General features: G+C 36.1%; 6 protein-coding genes across 11 annotated transcripts; 3 read left to right on the top strand and 3 right to left on the bottom strand.

Moving 5' to 3' along the window:
- Positions 1–68: 68 nt before the first annotated feature.
- Positions 69–3247, bottom strand: Fip1 (Factor interacting with poly(A) polymerase 1). Of its 2 annotated transcripts, none has more exons than XM_071783487.1 (4): positions 2732–3247; positions 1223–2191; positions 605–942; positions 69–501 (listed from the first exon to the last, which is right to left on the bottom strand). In XM_071783487.1, the coding sequence occupies exons 1-4, from the start codon at positions 2909–2911 to the stop codon at positions 381–383; spliced, it is 1608 nt and encodes a 535-aa protein (XP_071639588.1). In that variant the 5' UTR covers positions 2912–3247; the 3' UTR covers positions 69–380. The 2 variants fall into 2 exon arrangements, with proteins under 2 accessions (XP_071639588.1, XP_071639596.1); XM_071783495.1 differs by having other exon boundaries at positions 1271–2191; positions 2732–3234.
- A 1739-nt stretch (positions 3248–4986) lies between these two features.
- On the top strand, positions 4987–6883 carry LOC139816180 (uncharacterized). Its single transcript, XM_071783564.1, has 2 exons — positions 4987–5414; positions 5640–6883. Exons 1-2 carry the CDS (start codon positions 5203–5205, stop codon positions 6775–6777), a joined length of 1350 nt encoding a protein of 449 aa, XP_071639665.1. The 5' UTR covers positions 4987–5202; the 3' UTR covers positions 6778–6883.
- A 194-nt stretch (positions 6884–7077) lies between these two features.
- Mrpl52 (mitochondrial ribosomal protein L52) lies at positions 7078–8345 on the top strand. The gene is made up of 4 exons (XM_071783613.1): positions 7078–7249; positions 7414–7483; positions 7943–8075; positions 8141–8345. Exons 1-4 carry the CDS (start codon positions 7204–7206, stop codon positions 8300–8302), a joined length of 411 nt encoding a protein of 136 aa, XP_071639714.1. The 5' UTR covers positions 7078–7203; the 3' UTR covers positions 8303–8345.
- On the bottom strand, positions 8140–12674 carry LOC139816154 (odorant receptor 13a-like). Of its 5 annotated transcripts, XR_011732963.1 has the most exons (8): positions 11815–12674; positions 10874–11143; positions 10158–10629; positions 9721–9820; positions 9383–9502; positions 8837–8992; positions 8565–8670; positions 8140–8390 (listed from the first exon to the last, which is right to left on the bottom strand). XR_011732963.1 is itself a non-coding variant. In XM_071783528.1 (7 exons), the coding sequence occupies exons 1-6, from the start codon at positions 11837–11839 to the stop codon at positions 8606–8608; spliced, it is 1374 nt and encodes a 457-aa protein (XP_071639629.1). In that variant the 5' UTR covers positions 11840–12164; the 3' UTR covers positions 8140–8390; positions 8565–8605. The 5 variants fall into 5 exon arrangements, 4 of the variants coding, with proteins under 4 accessions (XP_071639629.1, XP_071639653.1, XP_071639643.1 ...); XM_071783528.1 differs by having other exon boundaries at positions 8565–8992; positions 11815–12164; XM_071783552.1 differs by lacking the exon at positions 8140–8390 and having other exon boundaries at positions 8531–8670; positions 11815–12673.
- A 1004-nt stretch (positions 12675–13678) lies between these two features.
- On the bottom strand, positions 13679–14950 carry LOC139816197 (uncharacterized). Its single transcript, XM_071783584.1, has 3 exons — positions 14778–14950; positions 13991–14150; positions 13679–13889 (listed from the first exon to the last, which is right to left on the bottom strand). The coding sequence occupies exons 1-3, from the start codon at positions 14913–14915 to the stop codon at positions 13735–13737; spliced, it is 453 nt and encodes a 150-aa protein (XP_071639685.1). The 5' UTR covers positions 14916–14950; the 3' UTR covers positions 13679–13734.
- Positions 14951–16869: 1919 nt separating this feature from the next.
- Positions 16870–18469, top strand: Prosbeta5 (Proteasome beta5 subunit). Its single transcript, XM_071783652.1, has 5 exons — positions 16870–17050; positions 17438–17594; positions 17670–17882; positions 17970–18203; positions 18289–18469. The coding sequence occupies exons 1-5, from the start codon at positions 16907–16909 to the stop codon at positions 18399–18401; spliced, it is 861 nt and encodes a 286-aa protein (XP_071639753.1). The 5' UTR covers positions 16870–16906; the 3' UTR covers positions 18402–18469.
- The last annotated feature ends 228 nt before the right edge of the window (positions 18470–18697 follow it).

Here is an 18697-nt window from a genome sequence, read left to right as displayed (position 1 = left end):
CAATGTGCAGATACAATAAAAAATATTTTACTTCTAAAAGGCAGGTCTTAAACATACATAATAAAACGTAAAGTTTTTATCTTCTTTATCTGTAATCTTCCATCAATCTGTATATCCAACTTTAATTGTCTGCATTAATAATTTACTCGTGTCAAAAATTATATCATTTGTAACTTCCGCAGGAATCGCTATACATTTCATTTCTTATATCTGACAATTAGTAGTCTGTATATCTTACAATTAGCTTTTGTGAATAATATTACCGATGCGTATACTATACTCGGCAACAGTCGGAATATTATTTTATGCAAAATGATCTTAATTCTATGGTGCTTCCAGCTACGACGCCGTAAATTAACACAGTAAGGTTTTACACGCGCTTATTCGCTTTCTTCCTTGGAACGCTCTCTATCCGAACGTCTGGATTTCTTCTTACGCCGACTCGGACTTCGTGATCTCGACTTGTGCCTGCGAGATCGTGATCTTGATCGATGCCGATGTCTAAAAAATACCGGAGTTAACATAAATTAACATATTATAGAAATTATACCATACGTAGCGTCTGATATAGAATTCTGGAGAAGAAAGAAGAACAGATTATTACCGATCTTTATGTCGATATTGAGATCTGGATCTGTCGCGCTCTCGATCCTCATCTCGCGTCATAGAGTCCCTATCTCTATCGCGGTCCCTCATCATGGAATCCTTCTCCCTATCACGATCGCGATCTCTATCCTTGTCCCTATCTCTACTCATAGACTCCATTTCTCGGTCCCGATCTCTATCCCTGTCTCGCTCCCGATCTCTGCCGTCCCTCTGATCGCGCGGCATCAAAGGAGGAATGGACGTTGGTGGAACCATCGTAGGTATCGTCTTAGGTCCCATGTCTTTGTCGTCTTCACCTTCAGTCATCGGGATCGCTAGATTTGTCGGCTGCCATGTCTTTGATAAAAAGAAAAAAGTTAGCTTTACTTTTCTAGTGTAGAATATAGAATCATCGAATGTTATACAGCTTAAAAATTGCTATATAATTAGATATACATTAGATAGCTATACATTAGATAGTTCTATTCAAATAAATGCTATTTTCGAATAATTTATATTGTACACTGCACGTCAAAGATTCCTTTTCTGAGATAAGGGGGGAAGGGGACATAGAAGTTCTAGTGACTTTAATAGAAGTAACCAATAACGTCTCTAGGCTTCTATGTTTTCCGTTTACCTCAAGAAAGGAATCATTGACGCGCAGTGTACAGCGTTGCATTCTTACTGGGTCATTGCCCCACTGGCTGTCCTGCGTAGGCTCGTAACTCTGGTAATACGGATCGGTTTCCGGCATGTAGAACGGCGTGGGTTCTCCAGCATATCCCGGCGGAGGCATATCGAACGGCGGCGGCGGCATTCCAGCTCCAGGAGGCGGTACGCTCATGTCGGGGAAACCTGGTTTCCTGGAATACTCTCTCCTGTCGGCAGTCATGACTTGTATAACGTTTCCCTTTGGTGGGGATTTATCGAGATTTCTTCTGGAGGCTAAACCGGAGCTTCCTATAACGTCTATAGTTCCTGCCATTTTCCTTCCAGGTGGCGGACCTGCCCTCTTAGGACCCATTATGCCGGAATATTTGCTGTTGTCGTTGGTTATCGCGACTTGAGGCATTCTCATGCCCCCCGGATTGCCACCACCACCACCACCACCCGCGTTTAAAATCAATCCTACTCCAGATTCACTTCGCATCCGCTTTTGACGTTCGCAATACGCTCTCCAGGTGTCTTCGTTGAAGCCATAATTGAAGTAATCCGTGATATCCGCGCCAGGCTGTCTCCATGGTTTATCCTCCAATTGATCTAAATTGAATTCGTGGGCCGGTATCCCATTGATAACGCCAATAGTCTCGAATTCGTCTATACTGAACTTTCCCGGTTGTTTGCTCAGCTTGTCTGATACACCAGACGTGTTGGTTAGCAGTCCTCCTCTCTTGATATTTAAACTACCGTAAGCGGGAGTCGATTTGATATCGCCGATAACAACGTGTACATCGTCATCGGAATCAGATTCGCTGGCTGCTTCGCCATCCTCCTGACTAGAAGCTTCCCTCCCGTTCTTATTCGCATCAGCATTCTCTTCTTGAGCATTATTCAACAAAGAGGATTCTTCGTCACCACCGCCAAGGGAGTCGCCAGCCTCTTGCATCTATAAAAAAATACGTGCTTTAAGAACGATATCGAGGTACAAAAAGGTCAAACGTTTTGGAAAGAAAGAAAGGATACAAATACAATTTACACAAACTATAGTTCATGATAAACATGTTTATCTTTCTCTTCTATCTATACATTTGTTTATTTTCAAAGTTTTTTTTTTAGAGGTTTGGGATAGGATAGACACGTTTCTATTTTCGTGATTCCGTGTCATCAATTGGGGGGGGGGGGGGAGTCCAATTTTTTGACACAAATCAAGAGACATGGTAGTGTCTCATGCCAAGTATACGCGGAGCGGGACCGACCGTGACTCTTACGTGACGCGATCTTCTTACACCTTGTTTATTGTCAAAGTGTTACGTACAGGTTATGTCGCGCCATTAAAGCAAGTATGCATATTTAATTGGAAGTCTGTACGTGACATGGGATATTAAGCGTGCTAAATCGTCGAAATCGAAACAAATGTAAATTTCTCCATGATATTTTGCGGAGAATCAATTGTAAACGATCGAGAGAGGTTAGGTCGCGCGCATACCTCGGACGGTGTTTCGCCGGTACATTCCACCTTGACCTCCTCCTGAGTCTGGGAGTTCTCTTGAGCCTCAGCGAGGATCGAGTCATTCTGCTGTATCTCCGATTGAATATTCGCCGGGATATATTCCTTGCTGTCGGTTGAATCCCCGTACAACCACTGATCCTCGCTTTCATCCGCCATTTTTCCTGCGTTTGACAAGAATTTTGACAAGGCTCCGAGGCTCCCGCGAGAGACTTCGCGAATCTGGCTCTTCGCACGCCCCGCTGACGCGTGGGAACAACGGCTGTCGCACGTGGGACACGAGAGCTTTGTTCTTTGTAGCTGAACTTTTTTGGACTATTCGCCTTATTTATCTTTTTCTTATTTAATTACTGTGTCTTCTCTAATCTTCATTTTAAGTGCAGAAAGTGCAGGTACGAAGAACCAGGCTTACAAAACTGGAGTAGTGGAGTGACGCGTGTCCCACGCGATGGCCAATCCGGTTTCCCATATTTATCTGAGAATATCCAATGCGTGTGGGAGTGGCGGCCACGTGCTTTTTGCCGCCAAAATTGCCTGTAGATATTTCAATGAAACGAAATGTAAACATATCTCTCATTTTGATAATGTATTATTTTATCTTCTACATTTTGCAAACTGTAGACTAAACTATTACATTCATTGGTAATGTCACTCTTAAACTTGGGGTAACACGTTCTGTATAAGAACGATCAACTGACAGGTTTTGCATTTGATCACTCCTACCTTGGTTTCATAGATTAATTTAGAGAGTTGAAAGACTTGAAAGTCATGAGTGACGGGATTACGAAGTGAATGATAATCCGTTTTAGGATAATCATATTTCATTCTTGATTTTTTGACAAAAAATTGGTTTTATTTCTATATTTAATTAACACTATTGTACACTCGTCAAGCAAATATTGTTTTTAGTACGCAATAAGAATCGTCACATATCACATTTGTTGAAGAGTTATTAGTCAATGTTTTATGATTGAAGATAATTTATATATTTTAATAAAACTTTACATGGTTAAACTGCTTGCTGCTACTGTATTATATCCGTTTTATTATGATTGTTCTTTTTCCAATAATTATGAAATCTGTGAAAAGTAAAAATTTATTGTTAGATTGCAGATTCACTAATAGCATCAATTAAATAAATAGTCGTTCGACATTGTCATGTAAAGTATTTGAGCCATCTTCTAAATAACTCTTCAAACCGTTATTGATGTATAATTTTAGATTTCTGTACATCATCTCGAAGATGCTAAACTTACACTTATTAGAAAGACACAGTTACGTTTTGTCCATACAATTTTTCTCTACTAATTTCTCTATTATTGCCTGTAGCTGGAATATAGTAGTCCTCAAAGTGTGGATTTCTTTTAGGGAAGCATTTAACTTGCACTTTAAAGCCAACACTTCATCCGAATTATCTTTACAGCTTTCTTCTACTTCTGTTTTTATTATGAATTCTGTCTTCAAGCTCTCTTCTGCGGTAGCTTTTTTCGGCGAATCGCTAGTTTCATGCCTCGTAAGTACAGCTGCTTCCTGTTCTGACGGACTTTCGCGTTTAATCGTTCTGGAATGAGAGAATATTGTAGGAACAGCATTCCACTTCAATAGCTTCTTATGGTCTGCCCTTTTCAGCTCAAACTGATCATCCGTAAAGTGAGCCTAAAAACGATTAATATTCTGACATTTCGATAATATTACTTAAATCCTGGAATCCTTTGACGTAACTTGAACTGTGCACAACAATAGAATATTTCCTTACATATAGTTATTAATATGCATCACTCCAACATTAATATGAATATACTAGAGGCTACAATTCTCGATACATAATGTAACACATAAAACAAATCCTTACTCGACAAACATATGCATTTAATGGCAGTTTGCCCTTTCTGCCTATATTTTGTATCCACAATTTTCGTCTCGTTTCATTCCTATGTCCTTGAGGCAGCTTATAGAGTTTATGCCCCTTTTCCGCTCTGTTGTGGCACCCTGTGACGCAGCAACAGGGCATTGTCAGTGGAAAAACAATTCCCTGTTTTCCAAATATTTTATTCCAGATTTATTTTGTTTACATGTCCTTCCACTTATCCTCATATTCACGTATCCTCAGACAATATAAATATTTACGAGCGTATGCTGTAAGAGAACAATTCATGTATTGAATTATGTGTTTCGATTAATTTGATATTAATGTGCTTGAAAATGCATGACACGTACTTATTCCGAGTGAAATTGAAGTGAAAGAGTGTGAAAGAGGCGAGTGTCAACAGAATTAACCCGTCCGAATTGTTTAGTCCGTGCTCCGTCTGATTTCTGAATGGTTCTTTAATTAGCTCAGATGGCGCGCGTGTGGACCATCCGGTGGATCCGGTGACCGGTGTGTTGTTTTGCGAACAAGTTGAGGTTGGGAGGCCCACGATTATCGTGGGACGATAGAACCTGGGCTCACGATGAGCGAAATCAGAGCGATGACGACGATATTACGCAGAATGTTTAGCAAGAGAGCGATTCCTGCCTCTCTAACCAAGCCACTCGCCGGTATTCGTAAAAGAATGGAAATGATAGAAAAGGATGAATCGGTTGATGGTTTCGACGCTGAAGACGTAAGCGAATTCGAGGCGGACTTTATGAACGTTGGTATGAGCCACAGGATGTATGAAAGGTATATTTATGTCTGTACTTACACGAAGATTCTATGCATTGCATTTAATTGTTGTAATACAATTTTATGTATATATGTAGTATTTTACAGCTAGTATTTAAGCTTGCTTTTACCTAACCTAAGTTTGCTTCACATCATTTTCTAAAATGTTGAAAATTGTAAAAACGTTATATATAATGAAACACGTCGAATTGATTTATTAGACGGCATCAATCTTTTTTCCAGAGAGACGAAAGTCAGGAAGGAGCGTCTTAAACAACGAATCGCCATCCAAAAGTGTTTCAAAGAGAAAGAGCCACGTTTTCTCACATTTGCGGAAAACGAGTTGATTCGTAAGTTACACAATCACAATCCCGACGAGTGGACAGTGGAGAAACTCAGCGAGAGTTTTCCTGCCTTACCAGAGACGATACAAAAAATCCTGCGGACTAAGTGGTCGCCAAAATCGGTGGAGAAGGTTTTGCAGTACGACAATGTGGCGGTTAAAAATTGGGAGGAATTCCGGGCGGGTAGACTACCGTTGAATCCCATGCTCGGTGAGCACCTGATGAAATTTAAGAACAGAAAAATTATTTTGACAGACAGAGAATCGTTAGCGGAACAGTTTGTCCCTAAGGTGGAGTTCAAGAAACCAAAGAGTCAATTGTTCTCCAGTATTGTACAAACTTATCTAGATGAGAAAGAAAAGGAAAGCGATACGAAATTATTATCGCAAGAGGATAATTCGAGCAAAGTGGCAGGTCGATCCGATTACTCCGAAAATCAGAATTTACTGACTGCGAGCGCTACAACCGATAGTCCTACCGCTGTGAAAAATACAGAGAAATTTGCATTGAACGAAGAACGATCTTTCACATTACAATCGCGTACAAATTCGCAGAAATTAAATGTGCCAGTTACTAAGGAAGGTAAATCACTTACATTTGACGAATTTGTAAGGACAAAGCTGGAAGATATACAGCAGGAGTCCCCGGAGGAAGGTATCACTCTACTGAATGTGTATAGGAAGCAGGTGGAAGCCAGTCAAGAGATGCAAACTGCAGAAATTGCCGCAGCATCCGACAATGCGGTAACTCACGCCGAGGAGGATACTTCATCGAAGATTGCACGACGATCTGACAGAGATATTTCTATACCTTCTAGGGACAAGCATAAAGACTTCAATATCGTTGGGGCGGATGACAATTTGTTAGATACAAGGGTCAAAGTGTGGAAGAAAAAAGCGGATACAGAATTAAACTATGCTAAGCCAATAAAGATCGCGAAGCATCTCTACAAACCAGGCATGACGTATCGGATCAGAGATTGTTATTACGACGACGACGGGGAGTTTTTATATCGGGTTCCGGGTGTACATGGTTAAATGTCTCTTTATAGAACTATTAATGTATATAATAAATTTGTATGTAATATGCACATAACTGATACGTGATAGAAATAAAAGAAAACCGTGACTTCTCTAATGTTAATTTATTATTAATTTTATTTATTGTACCGAATGTAATTGTATTTTTCATATTTATTTTTCGTAGACGTATTCTTACCATTCTTACGTTATCTATATTTGAAATATATAAAATAAAAATATTTTAGAAAGAAAAAGGGTATGTAAAGTGTAGCTGAAAAGAACAAACATTTTATATTGGTATCCCTGCAGAGAGAGAGAGAGAGAGAGAGAGACAGTGGCGGCGAGACGTGCTGTGTGTGTAACCTAACCTAAATATAGATTTTGTAAGAAGAAATTAAATAAATGTTATTATCGAATTAATATACAATATTGTCGTCAAATATGATATCGACTGCTAGAGCTGTACTTCGTGTTGAACAACATATAAGTTAGTATTAAAGAAGAAAAAGTTATTACGGCTATAATATTGTCACATTTATTCTTTACTAAATTTATACTCTGTTGAATAGATTTCTTATGATGTAATCATTTATTACTTGTAATTAGCGAACATATATTATCAATGATGTTTTATACTATCTGTTATTTCAGATTATAATATTGTGGTTAATGGGTTTCATCAGTCTTGTGTACAATATTTGAACCAGAGGTGGAGACAAAAGTATGATTTTTGAAATTATCTATGTTTAAATATAGAACGTTAATATACATTGTTCTGACATATCAAGCAACAAAATGATTATTCCCAAGTTTATTGTATATCTGTATGTATAAAGAATATCTAATGTAAAAAGTATATAAAAATATAAGAATTAGTTTTGTTTGAATTAATCTACATGCAGAATATGAAATTTATCAATATATGTTTTAATGCAATGTTATTTTAATGATATTGATATATGCATATTTCTCTTATTATTATTAGATATCTGAAAAGTCATAGTGGTGTATGTTAAATTTTTTGTCTCGCGTGCATAGATGCAATCTATACAATATATAAATTGCATCTATGCACACGAAAAAATATTTTTAAAAATTTGACTTACACCACTGTGGTTTTTACCCCTCCATATGTATAATTTACAGTTGTAATTGTTTAATTGGTATATTACATTTTTAGACGTGGGCTAACGGCTAATCCAAATACTTTTGGTCTGTTGACAAATTTGCCAGATTATAAATTTAAAGATGGGAGACCTACGCCTCTTGGAATAAGACAAAAAGCACGCTTAGATAAACAACGTGGTTATGCGGTATGTAAAACAAATGGAGATTATTACTTGTTATGAAATCATATACTTACTGTATCGATTTCCAGGCAAGAATTATCAAATTAGTTGGAGAGGTAGATTATGCTGTTGAAAGACATGCTAGATTGCAAAAAGAGAAAGAACAAAAAACACAACAAATTCTGGACAACAAGTTGAAACCCAAAGGAGATTTACTACTTCAAAAACAGGCAGATACCATAGAAAAGTAATTTTTATGATTATGAAGAAAGTAATATACTTGCTTAAATATTATCTTATATAATCATTTTTGTTTATTCCGTTAATTTTTTATCCACGCTATCACAATAGTTGATATAAGGATTGATGGTTGGATTGCACCATAATCAAAATGCAATGATAGAGAAGCATGATATGTGGAAAAAAAATATATTTTTAATTATCCACATAACTTTCTCGTATATTGCAAAATTTATACATAGCACATTTATATAAACAAATTTTTTATCTTACGTCGTAAGTGGTACTAAACAAGCAACTAATTTATCCTCTAATTATGTCGGCATTAATCTTGATTGGCAAGTAACACGGATATATAGCCCGCTGATGTTTTTAGCAACTGAAACATTTGATCCTTTAGATAACCGTAAAATATTAAATACTTGAAAGAAATATATTGCTCGAAAATTATAATGTGTACAATGATCTAAAAAAAATAGTGTCTCATAATTCAAGTAAAATAAGAAAAAGATTATTGCATATTTTATATGTTCCACGCAACTCACGTTGCAGAACGTGGACATTGTCATCGGGAATGTTTTTCCTGCTGTAATATTGACTGGTTTCTTTACACAGAGCATGATTAACGTCAAGTTTTTTGCTTTCTTTGGCTCTAGTGTATACCATTTGTAGTCGTACGTGGCACGATGTATTTTTTCCGACTGAGAAAATATGTTTTATATATACACTAATTACTCGTTGAGGAATTAATTCAGAATGGAGGAGAAATGGGATTAATTATTTAAATTATGTCAATTGCAGAACAGTTAAATTTATTGAGAATTAAATCTATTTATTAATAATTACAAAAAGTATGATTTATATAATTTCTACTGCAAATCTCAAGGCTATTAAGTCGGTGGTAATTTATTATACAGTTTGAATAGCACATATACGACGATCATGATTATTCATTTGAAGTTTATATCTTCAAAAATCACAATGATTCTTAAGTATCTTTTATTTGCAATTAAAATTATAAAAATATTCCATGTCATAGAATTAAATAATTCGCGCTTTATCGTTATTTAAAAAAAACCATACTAACTTACTTGAGTCATAAGATGTTCGCCGATCGCACAATAAAGACACGTATGCATTAAAACACATACACTTTCGGAGATGTACCAAATTAATTGCGTAAACGACAAGTGATCGCTTCGATTAAAAACCTGAGAATTATTGTAAATTATATATATTATATTATATTTTAAAATATTTTGTTTTGAAAATTATATATCGGATGTGAAAGATGGTGCAGGTAAATAGCGAAACAGCTATGAAAGCGCAATGATGCATTTTCGATAAACGCATCTTACAACGTTGATCTAATCTGGTCGATGTAATCGACTTAATCTTAGTAAAATGACGCACAATTATCTTTACTTACGCTAATTATTAAAAATCCATGAAGACAAAATAGTATGCCAAAGAAGAATAACAGGCCGAGAAGCATTAAATTGAATGTATTATCAATGATTTCTATAGATCTGCAAATTAGATGTAGCACAAAATAAAGAATTTTGCATGCGATAACATATATAAAATGGTTACTACAGTTTCTACGGAATAATAGAAAAATTCTAAATTCTACATATATTCAAATATTTTAAATTCTACATTTATGGCTTATTTCTAAGAAATTAAAGTTGACGTAAGTTAAAATATAAACTAAAATTGTATGTACGCCGTGTTTTTTTTTTTATTTTTAGCAAATCAAACTTTGCTGATATAAATTCTTTAATTTCTTAAAAAAAAAGAACATTAAGTCCAGTCCAGTCCATGTTTGAACATGACTCGTAAACATTTTCGACTCATTGTCAGAACCTGATTAAGCGGATGTGGTCTTTCACATTGTACTTTAAAACCGCTTTGAAATTCGGATCCTTCCCCAGATTCAGTATTCGCACATGCAAATTTTCCATCTGGCCGCATACGTGTAAAATCAGAAGTCCAAGGAAGTTGTCAACTGCGGTATAAGAGAAACCGGATGCAGTCAGCCCGATTATTTGTATCAAATATGTTAATTCGTATTTCGGGCTGCTGGATACATCATGCAGATAGTATGTTTGGATCGGCAAAGGCTTTCCAATCGGATCGGTGAAATTCGTTACGTGCCTAACCGACTGGCCGAAAAAGAAACAGCCGATGGCCACCACCAGTGTACAAAGGATCATGATGACTCCGCATATGGCTAGCGAACGGATGATCCTGGCTTGTTTTAGCATGACACTTCGCTCTTTTTCTATTTTCACTCTCATCCAGTCTTTCACGATCATGTTAACTATCGGCGATAAAACTAGGAAAATCATGTGTCTTCGATTATGTATGTATACATACATATACATATATGAAATTATTATTCTATTATAACATTATTATGTCCTCAATCTTGATGGTTGATTTTGATACTATATATTTGTTAAAATTTAATAGTTTCCAAAAATAGGAAACAAATTTTACGTATAAGTTCAATAAAAGATGATAAAGGAGAGAGAAACCTGAAAGACTGAGGCAAATAATTCGTTAAATGATAAAAGTACCTTCTTTCTTGTGCCACATAATGAAGACTTTCAGTGCCGTGATCAAAAGAGGCAGCGTGTATTGTAAATTATCTATCATCAGTATCATATCGCCCCATACTCTTATCAGTGACACTAGAGCCGGTATTGTTAATACGAAAATCAACATGATGATATTTAATAACAATCGAAGCTTCGACAATAATTTTTCACGGTGATCTTTGGTTTCTTCCGGCCACAAACCGATAATTTTCAACATGCAACGGTTCAGACCGATCGCCCATTCCAAATCTATGTAATTAAGCAATCAAATATATTAGAATTTGCTGACTTGAATATCACATTACACTGTAAAACTTCACACATTCACTTTAAAACTTTTTATTAAAATATTAATACACCGTACACCGTAAGCTTATATATATTTTTTATAACTTTATAGTAAGAATCCTGAAAATTGAAGAGAATATACATACACAATTATAAAATTTCTTAATAAAAATTTTATTTTTTTCATTAAAATATTAAGTATATAAGATTGACATATAAATTCACAGATTTATATTACTTTTGTATAAGAACTCATAGTTGCAGACTAAAAATTAAAAAAATACATAAAGAGAGAAAAGAGAGAGAAATATTGAAATTGCAGAATATAAAAGATTTTGACACTATAAAAATAAAGTATTTATTTTTTAATCATCGTGTTACAGATGCAGCAGATTAATTTAATAATAAAATGCGATGTATTATCTGTAATGCGATCTTTAAGAAAAAAGTACCTTAATTGTTTCGAAATTCAAAATGTCTTTTTTATTCATCTCGCTCCGCATTGTGCTCTCTTCTCCCTTACAAAAATAAAAACTTGATATAATAATCTTGAATTATGACGAGAGATATAATTTTATATTGCATCTATGTTTTATTAGAATTATTAACTAATAACGAAAAAGAATTAATACCATTATATTCGTCTGAACGATCCATTGGTCAAAGGATTACTGGCCTTCCTTCGTCTCAACGATATTATCCCCACCATTTGAACATTATTATCACGCATGCCTCCGACGAAATTCTTGACACGCGATACCTTGCACCGTCATAAATATTGTAACAGCCAGAAAGAACGTGCACCATTATCGTCTCGTCAAAGTGTTCATTTGGCGAAAGGGTATGATGCATAAATTATAATGGAGGGCGCGCAAAAAGAGCAGGTCCAAGTTCACTGATCGGCAGAACCATATTTTTTACGTTTCGTTCTTTTTTTCTTTTTGCTGTCGAAGACCCCGCAAATGAACAGTCGCAACCGCGACGTACAAGAAAAAATTTTCCTACGTTTGTAACAAGGAGGCGAAATGAGTGAAACCGTTGAAAAATTCAAAAGACCCATGGAAAGCGCGCAGCTTGCAGATACTTTTTGCCATCGCTATATCGCTAAAGAAATTCCGTCTCTGAAAGAGAAAAGAATCGCTGGATATTTTGACCGTGCATTATTAACGAATCTGCAATGGCAGGGTCGTTTTCGTCGAGGCAGTCGAGACTTAGCCACGTAACGAGAATGATAGTAGGAAGAATAACAGTGACAGTGACAATTTGTCAGTGCTAATTCGAATTAGTGCTATAAAAGAAATGTGCGCGCGCGCGAATTTACAATAAATAAAATATCTCTAAGATTACAATATTTAAAGCAGAAAAGCTATATCGCTTTTCGAAATATTATTGTGCGTCTCACAATTTTCTTCTCTATCTTTTATCAATATACAATAATATATAATACAGATGATACAATATCGAAAAATGTCACTTTTCATCTTCTTATTCAAAGAGAAAATACTCCATGATAGATTTTTACATAACTATTAAATAATTCTTAAGTTAGGTATAGCCAATTGCAAAAAGAAGAATGAAGATTAATTCCGCGATGAGATGTCTGCAGTTTTGTATATACCTATATTGGCGAAGCAAATAAGAAAAGAGGAAAATTTATGTGACGCATTAAGAGCTAGCTAGTTCGGCGAAATGTTGGGATATGGTTTCGGCGTGTGATTTTATTTAATCCTCAACTTGCCCGCCTACGAATCTAATCGGCAAAAGGAGAGAGTAAAATAAATTTGACGACGTCGTTCGTTTCCATTTAGGAATTTCTACCCACGTGTAACGTGTCCGTATATCGATATGGGGTGTGCATCTTAAATTCTAAATGTTAAATCTTAAATTAGATAAAAGTGTCATTGAGATAAAATATTTTTTTATTTAGAAAAAAATTAATTCGGTTCACATATGCTCTCGAAACAAAATGTCTGTTCCCACGCAAAACATTTGCGTGTCACACACTTGTCCGTTTTTAATACCTTTTCGAAGCAAGATGCAAGAATCGCGTTTAAGTTCACGGAAGAATGTTTTTCTGTTGGTGTAACACCTCGAAAACGGCATTCACGAAATTTGCATTTAACGCGTGACGATGTCGAAGCGTGGATACGTGAGTCGCGTGAATGATTTTCCAATGACACGCTTATTATGCAATACTTATCACACCTCGTTCGTTTACGGACTATTTTTATACATGCCTATCTACGAAAAGCGGCCCATTGATTCACGCAATCGATCAATGAGAATTTATTTTTACATTGATGAAAGTATCCATATATTATAAAAAATAAGTTAATAAAGCTAGGAGAATGCTTTTTATCGTTCAAACATGTGAATTGCTATATGTACAACGATATTGCTGCTGACCTCTCAAGACTTTTATTTTATTTTCGTGCAGAACAAGAATACATAGGGGTACAGAAATTTCTTATCACAATTTAATAAACTCTCGCGGGAAACGAAAAAGATGCAATGTTTATTTTATTTCTCTGTTACAAATACAAATGCATTGTTTAATGCGCTGCTACGACGATCGTGAGGTAGGATTTCGTGTTGGCAGAGGCGCGAATATTGATGTTGGCTCTGGATTTTCCCAGAGTCCCCGGTTCGTCGCATATTACCGCGTAGCTGCCACTGTCGTTCACCACACTAATGTAATGGATAATTCCTGCACAAAGGAGAATATATTTAAGATCAATGGATGCTTACAGCTACTTGATATTTTTTAATTATAAGCTTGATTCATAAAGTAACACATTTTTTTCTCACCATTAGTGACGGTTAGCGATAGGGTAGATGATTGAACAGTGTTTGTTGGATTGTTAAACTCGATGACTCGGCGGAAGACTGATTCGTCGGCATATCTTCTTCCAATTTCGAGATTTCCGATGAATCCTGAAGCAGCGTGTGTCTCGGGCACAAGACTTTTCTGTACAGACGTGGCATAAGACATAGAATTTTCTTAATGATTACACCAAGAAACTTTTCTAGGACTGTCCTTCGCGAAACTATAATCTTTCTATATTCTAACAGGGAATGCATATACATAACATAATATATAGATTATAGATTGATTTTTATACAATAAGTCTTAAAGATTATCTTGGACCATAAGAACTGATAATGATGCCTATGAAGATAAACATCCAAATCAAAATGTACGTTAATTTTCTTCTGTAAATATTAAAGATTATAGATTGTTTTAGTACAATTTTGATTCTTCAAAGAAACTGACATAAAAATTAATATCATATCTTACGATTTGTAAGATACATTATGCTTCTTCAAAGAAAGTTAAATTCAATTTTAAAATTAAAAATTAATTCAATTCTTATTTGTATCAGAATTTAAAATAGAATTCTATTTTATATGTATATAGTATGAAAAATTAGAAAATGTATTAAAAACACAACATATAAAATTATAAATAGAGAGATCTCCCACCTTGAGATCTGATGCGGTTTAAAGCGTGCTTTAATCCGTGCCATTTATATGCATATTCGCGGATTTTTGTCTTTTCGAAAAGCACAGTGTGATAAATTAATTATTAACTCACCAGCGCCGTTTTCGGCACGATATCCCTCTCGCTGAAGTCGACTTGGACATTCTTCGTTTGCGACAAGTCGATGGCGGTAGCCGCCTGCAGGAGGCCCAGGATCGCGAGTGCGACGACGACGACGATCGGACGCGACATTTCGATACGGTTTGATCGGATCGCGAGGTGTGTCCGTCTCTTTTATAGGGCAACTCGCGTGATGCGCCAAGGTGAGCGTGCCTTATCTACACGGCTCTTTTATGATTTCTCCACCGATGCTGGCCCTACCGCGTTTCTCCCCCGCGGAATACAAATAAGAAAAACGCGACCGCGACGGAGGCACGTATGCCGTCCGTCTGGTTCGCGCGGCGGGGCCGTGCGTGGTCGACGAATTCTCGCGGATGACCCTCGAAAAGAGTATACCGGGCCCCGTCCATTGGTATTCGAGACGAGCGCTTGACGCCCCAGGTGCCAGTAATAAAAATGCTCTGTTTTATGGAAGTTGGCTGCGTTAGGCTGTTACGGCGAAAACAGCGGAGCTTTCAGACTCTCGATCGCTTCTTCGAACTCATCGCGAGCTTATCGGTTCTCGGAGAGACTCTGCGGTTTTACCTCCGATCGTAAAGATTGAATGAATATATAAAAAATATCGAAAAAAAATGTAAAAAACCTGCATTTGTATATATATATTTTTTCAGAAAGAAGTAAAATCAATGCGTTACACAATCGGTATTATAAACCATTCAGTATATCAACCTTTTTGATTTACATAATATATCCTTCGAATAACTCAAGCGTGTTCGATTTAATGCGATTGCTATTATAATCAAGAAAATATCCTTTTTCATTAAAAAAAAATAAAAAGATCCTATATTCTATTGTCAGATTGAGCAAATAAAGTAGAAACTTCCAAGTTCGGTACAGTTGTACAATCGAAGATATATAGTTGATATAAAAGCTATTTAATTGATTTCTGATTCCGTGATTTCTATCAATATATTGGTTTTTAGATAAGATAAGAATTTCATCAGCAAACTATCATCTCTTTCTTGGTTGTACAAAAAAATGTGTCAAAAGGAATATCTTTCAAACATGAAAAATTAAATTTTATTTATCATATGCCTACGCACAAATCAATCATGATATAAAAATTATAATAACGTGAAAATGGTGTTAAAATGGCTCCAAAATGATTATCAAAAGTGGCTTTTAACATTATCTTAACGCCATATTATTGACTTTTTGTTCTGCTTGCATGGGTGTTAAGAAATTTTACAACTTCAGGCGACTTCGATCAAATTCCGGTTAACTTAATTATCAGATAATACTCATTATTATTTTATTATCTACTATTATCTACTAGAAAAAAGATTAATTATTGTTTTATCTATATTTAATATATAGAAAGAAAGATTAGATTACAAAATTATATTATTCGTAGAAACTTTGCGACAAGCTACTCTTTCCAATGACAATTAATCATTAATCTGATTAAAAGTTAATGAGAGTTTATCGTAGAAGTCATCATATGCTTTCTCCTTTACTTATTCGTTATAAAAGCAATTGTATAAAAAATGACACAATACCGCTTATTCTATTTTTTAATATTTTTCTCTCTTAAAAGTGATAATATACGTTGCAATTATTTCAGGAAAAAATGTGTCAGATTGATGAAAGGATCAATTAATCTTGTATAGAGATTCAGTGAGTAACTTTTCCAAAAATTTACAAGATTGATTCTATTGCGTCCCCCCCTCTTTACCGTTCATTCTCTAATTAATGCCCAAATGAATTATCCGCGATTTAAATATCTTAAAAATATATAAATAAACAATATATATATTTCTAACATCTTTAAGTACAAATATCCATTTTTTAACATCTTAAACTGCGGTCTCAGGCAATTTGTACAACTCAATTGTAAAAAAAGAATAAGTTGCTTTTGGAGAGCTGGCATATTCTCGACTCCTGCGAATCTTCGACAAAAAGTTTTTTTTTTTCGATTTCGATTTCGATTTCTCGTTCGATTTTCCATCGCACTGTGGCGCTGACTGCTGACATGGGCACGAGCGCTCTCTACCGGAAGCAGTCGGAATTGAGGCGATGACAAGCAGTCGACGTCGACGTCGACGGTCAACACTCCGGTAAAAATGGCGCTCGCCGAGGTTTGTGGTATCAACTCCGCCGTCGATTTCGGATATTCGCGAGAAAAGGACAAGATCGCCGGCGAGGTCGAGGCGTACACCAGAAATTTCACCAACAATCTCCAACTGGCGGTGCCGCCGTTCGTCAATGTAAGGGCTTAATAACGATCATAACCCAAATTTGCATCATCATGCAAATCGCACTTCGCAACGCGCAAATTACGGTTTACAATTTGTCAAATTAACGTAGACAATTGTTATCACGTCGCAGCAGCTGTTAATAACGATACTAATAACGATAATAATTGAATTCTTTGAATGTCTTCTACGATTCTTTTCAAGTACACAATCAAGTATTTCTAGGTTATTCTTGTATGAAATTAGGACAATAGTCATTCTTTAAATTAATAGCACAAGCCAAACCTTGCAGAATTATATTTTATATATTATATAAAATATTCTTATGTTAAAATCTAAAAATGACCTTTTAACTTAAATAGTTTTCATCCTTTACATGTATTTCTTTTTACATTATAGCCAGCTGAAACTCTTGGTCGTATAGCTCAAGGCACCGACGAGACCGGAAAGAACCTGAAGATCAAGTTCGATCATGGAACTACAACCTTGGGCTTTCGATATCAGGGCGGGATTATCCTGGCGGTGGATTCGCGTGCGACAGGAGGACAGTTTATTGGTAAAACTCGTTATATATTTGCACGATAAATTATACAGGTTGTACAGGATGATTGACTTTTACCTTGTCCTTTAGGTTCGCAAACCATGAAGAAGATAGTGGAGATCAATGACTATCTTCTTGGCACTCTGGCCGGTGGTGCCGCAGATTGCGTCTACTGGGATCGAGTTTTAGCAAGGCAGTGCCGCATGTACGAGCTCAGAAACAGAGAGCGCATCTCCATTGCGGCAGCGAGTAAACTCCTGTCGAACATGATTTATAATTTCAAAGGAATGGGACTGAGCATTGGTGAGATATTAGATTAAAAATTTACATTATACATAATTTAGTCGTGGGATATATATGCAAGAGTTCGTACATGTAATCCTTTTGTAGGTATGATGCTGGCTGGATGGGACAAGCGTGGTCCCGGACTTTACTACGTCGATTCCGAGGGCACTCGTACTCCGGGAAAGGTTTTCAGCGTAGGCTCCGGATCAGTGTTCGCGTTCGGTGTTCTGGATTCCGGTTACCGGTGGGATTTAACTGACGAACAGGCATACGAACTTGGAAGAAGATCGATCTACCACGCCACGCACAGAGACGCCTATTCCGGCGGTATCATAAGAGGTCGGTTATAAAATGATGAGAGGTATATTGCGTAGTATAATTTTGTACGATATCGCAATAACTTAATATACATTTCATTTTACAGTATATCACATGAAATCGACTGGCTGGGTGCATATCTCAGACGAGGATTCCAAGGACTTGCATTATGCGTACCGCGAAGAGAAAAAATTGGCAGAGCCGAGCACCTCCTCCTAGATTTAATTATTAAATATGCATTGTACGTGCAGATTAATCGTTTACACAATAAAACGGAATGATTTATATCCGTGTAATTTATAATAAATCGTAAAATCAACGTTTTCTTATTAAACTATTAAACAATTTGATAAAATGTGCAATGTAACGTCAATTTTTCCACAATCGTGACAATACGTAATATCTGGCATAAACATTAACCACTATTTGGCTTTCTTTCAAGTTTTAATCCAAGTTACTCAAGTATCCAAAGTTTCGCAGCAGACGTTAAGAGTAAAGGCCAACTTTCCAGAACT

This window comes from Temnothorax longispinosus, chromosome 1 (assembly GCF_030848805.1).
Source record: "Temnothorax longispinosus isolate EJ_2023e chromosome 1, Tlon_JGU_v1, whole genome shotgun sequence".
In the NCBI taxonomy this organism is placed as follows: domain Eukaryota; kingdom Metazoa; phylum Arthropoda; class Insecta; order Hymenoptera; family Formicidae; genus Temnothorax; species Temnothorax longispinosus.
The sequence above is the reverse complement of the archived record's forward strand: the minus strand, read 5'-3'. Positions and strand labels throughout refer to the sequence as shown.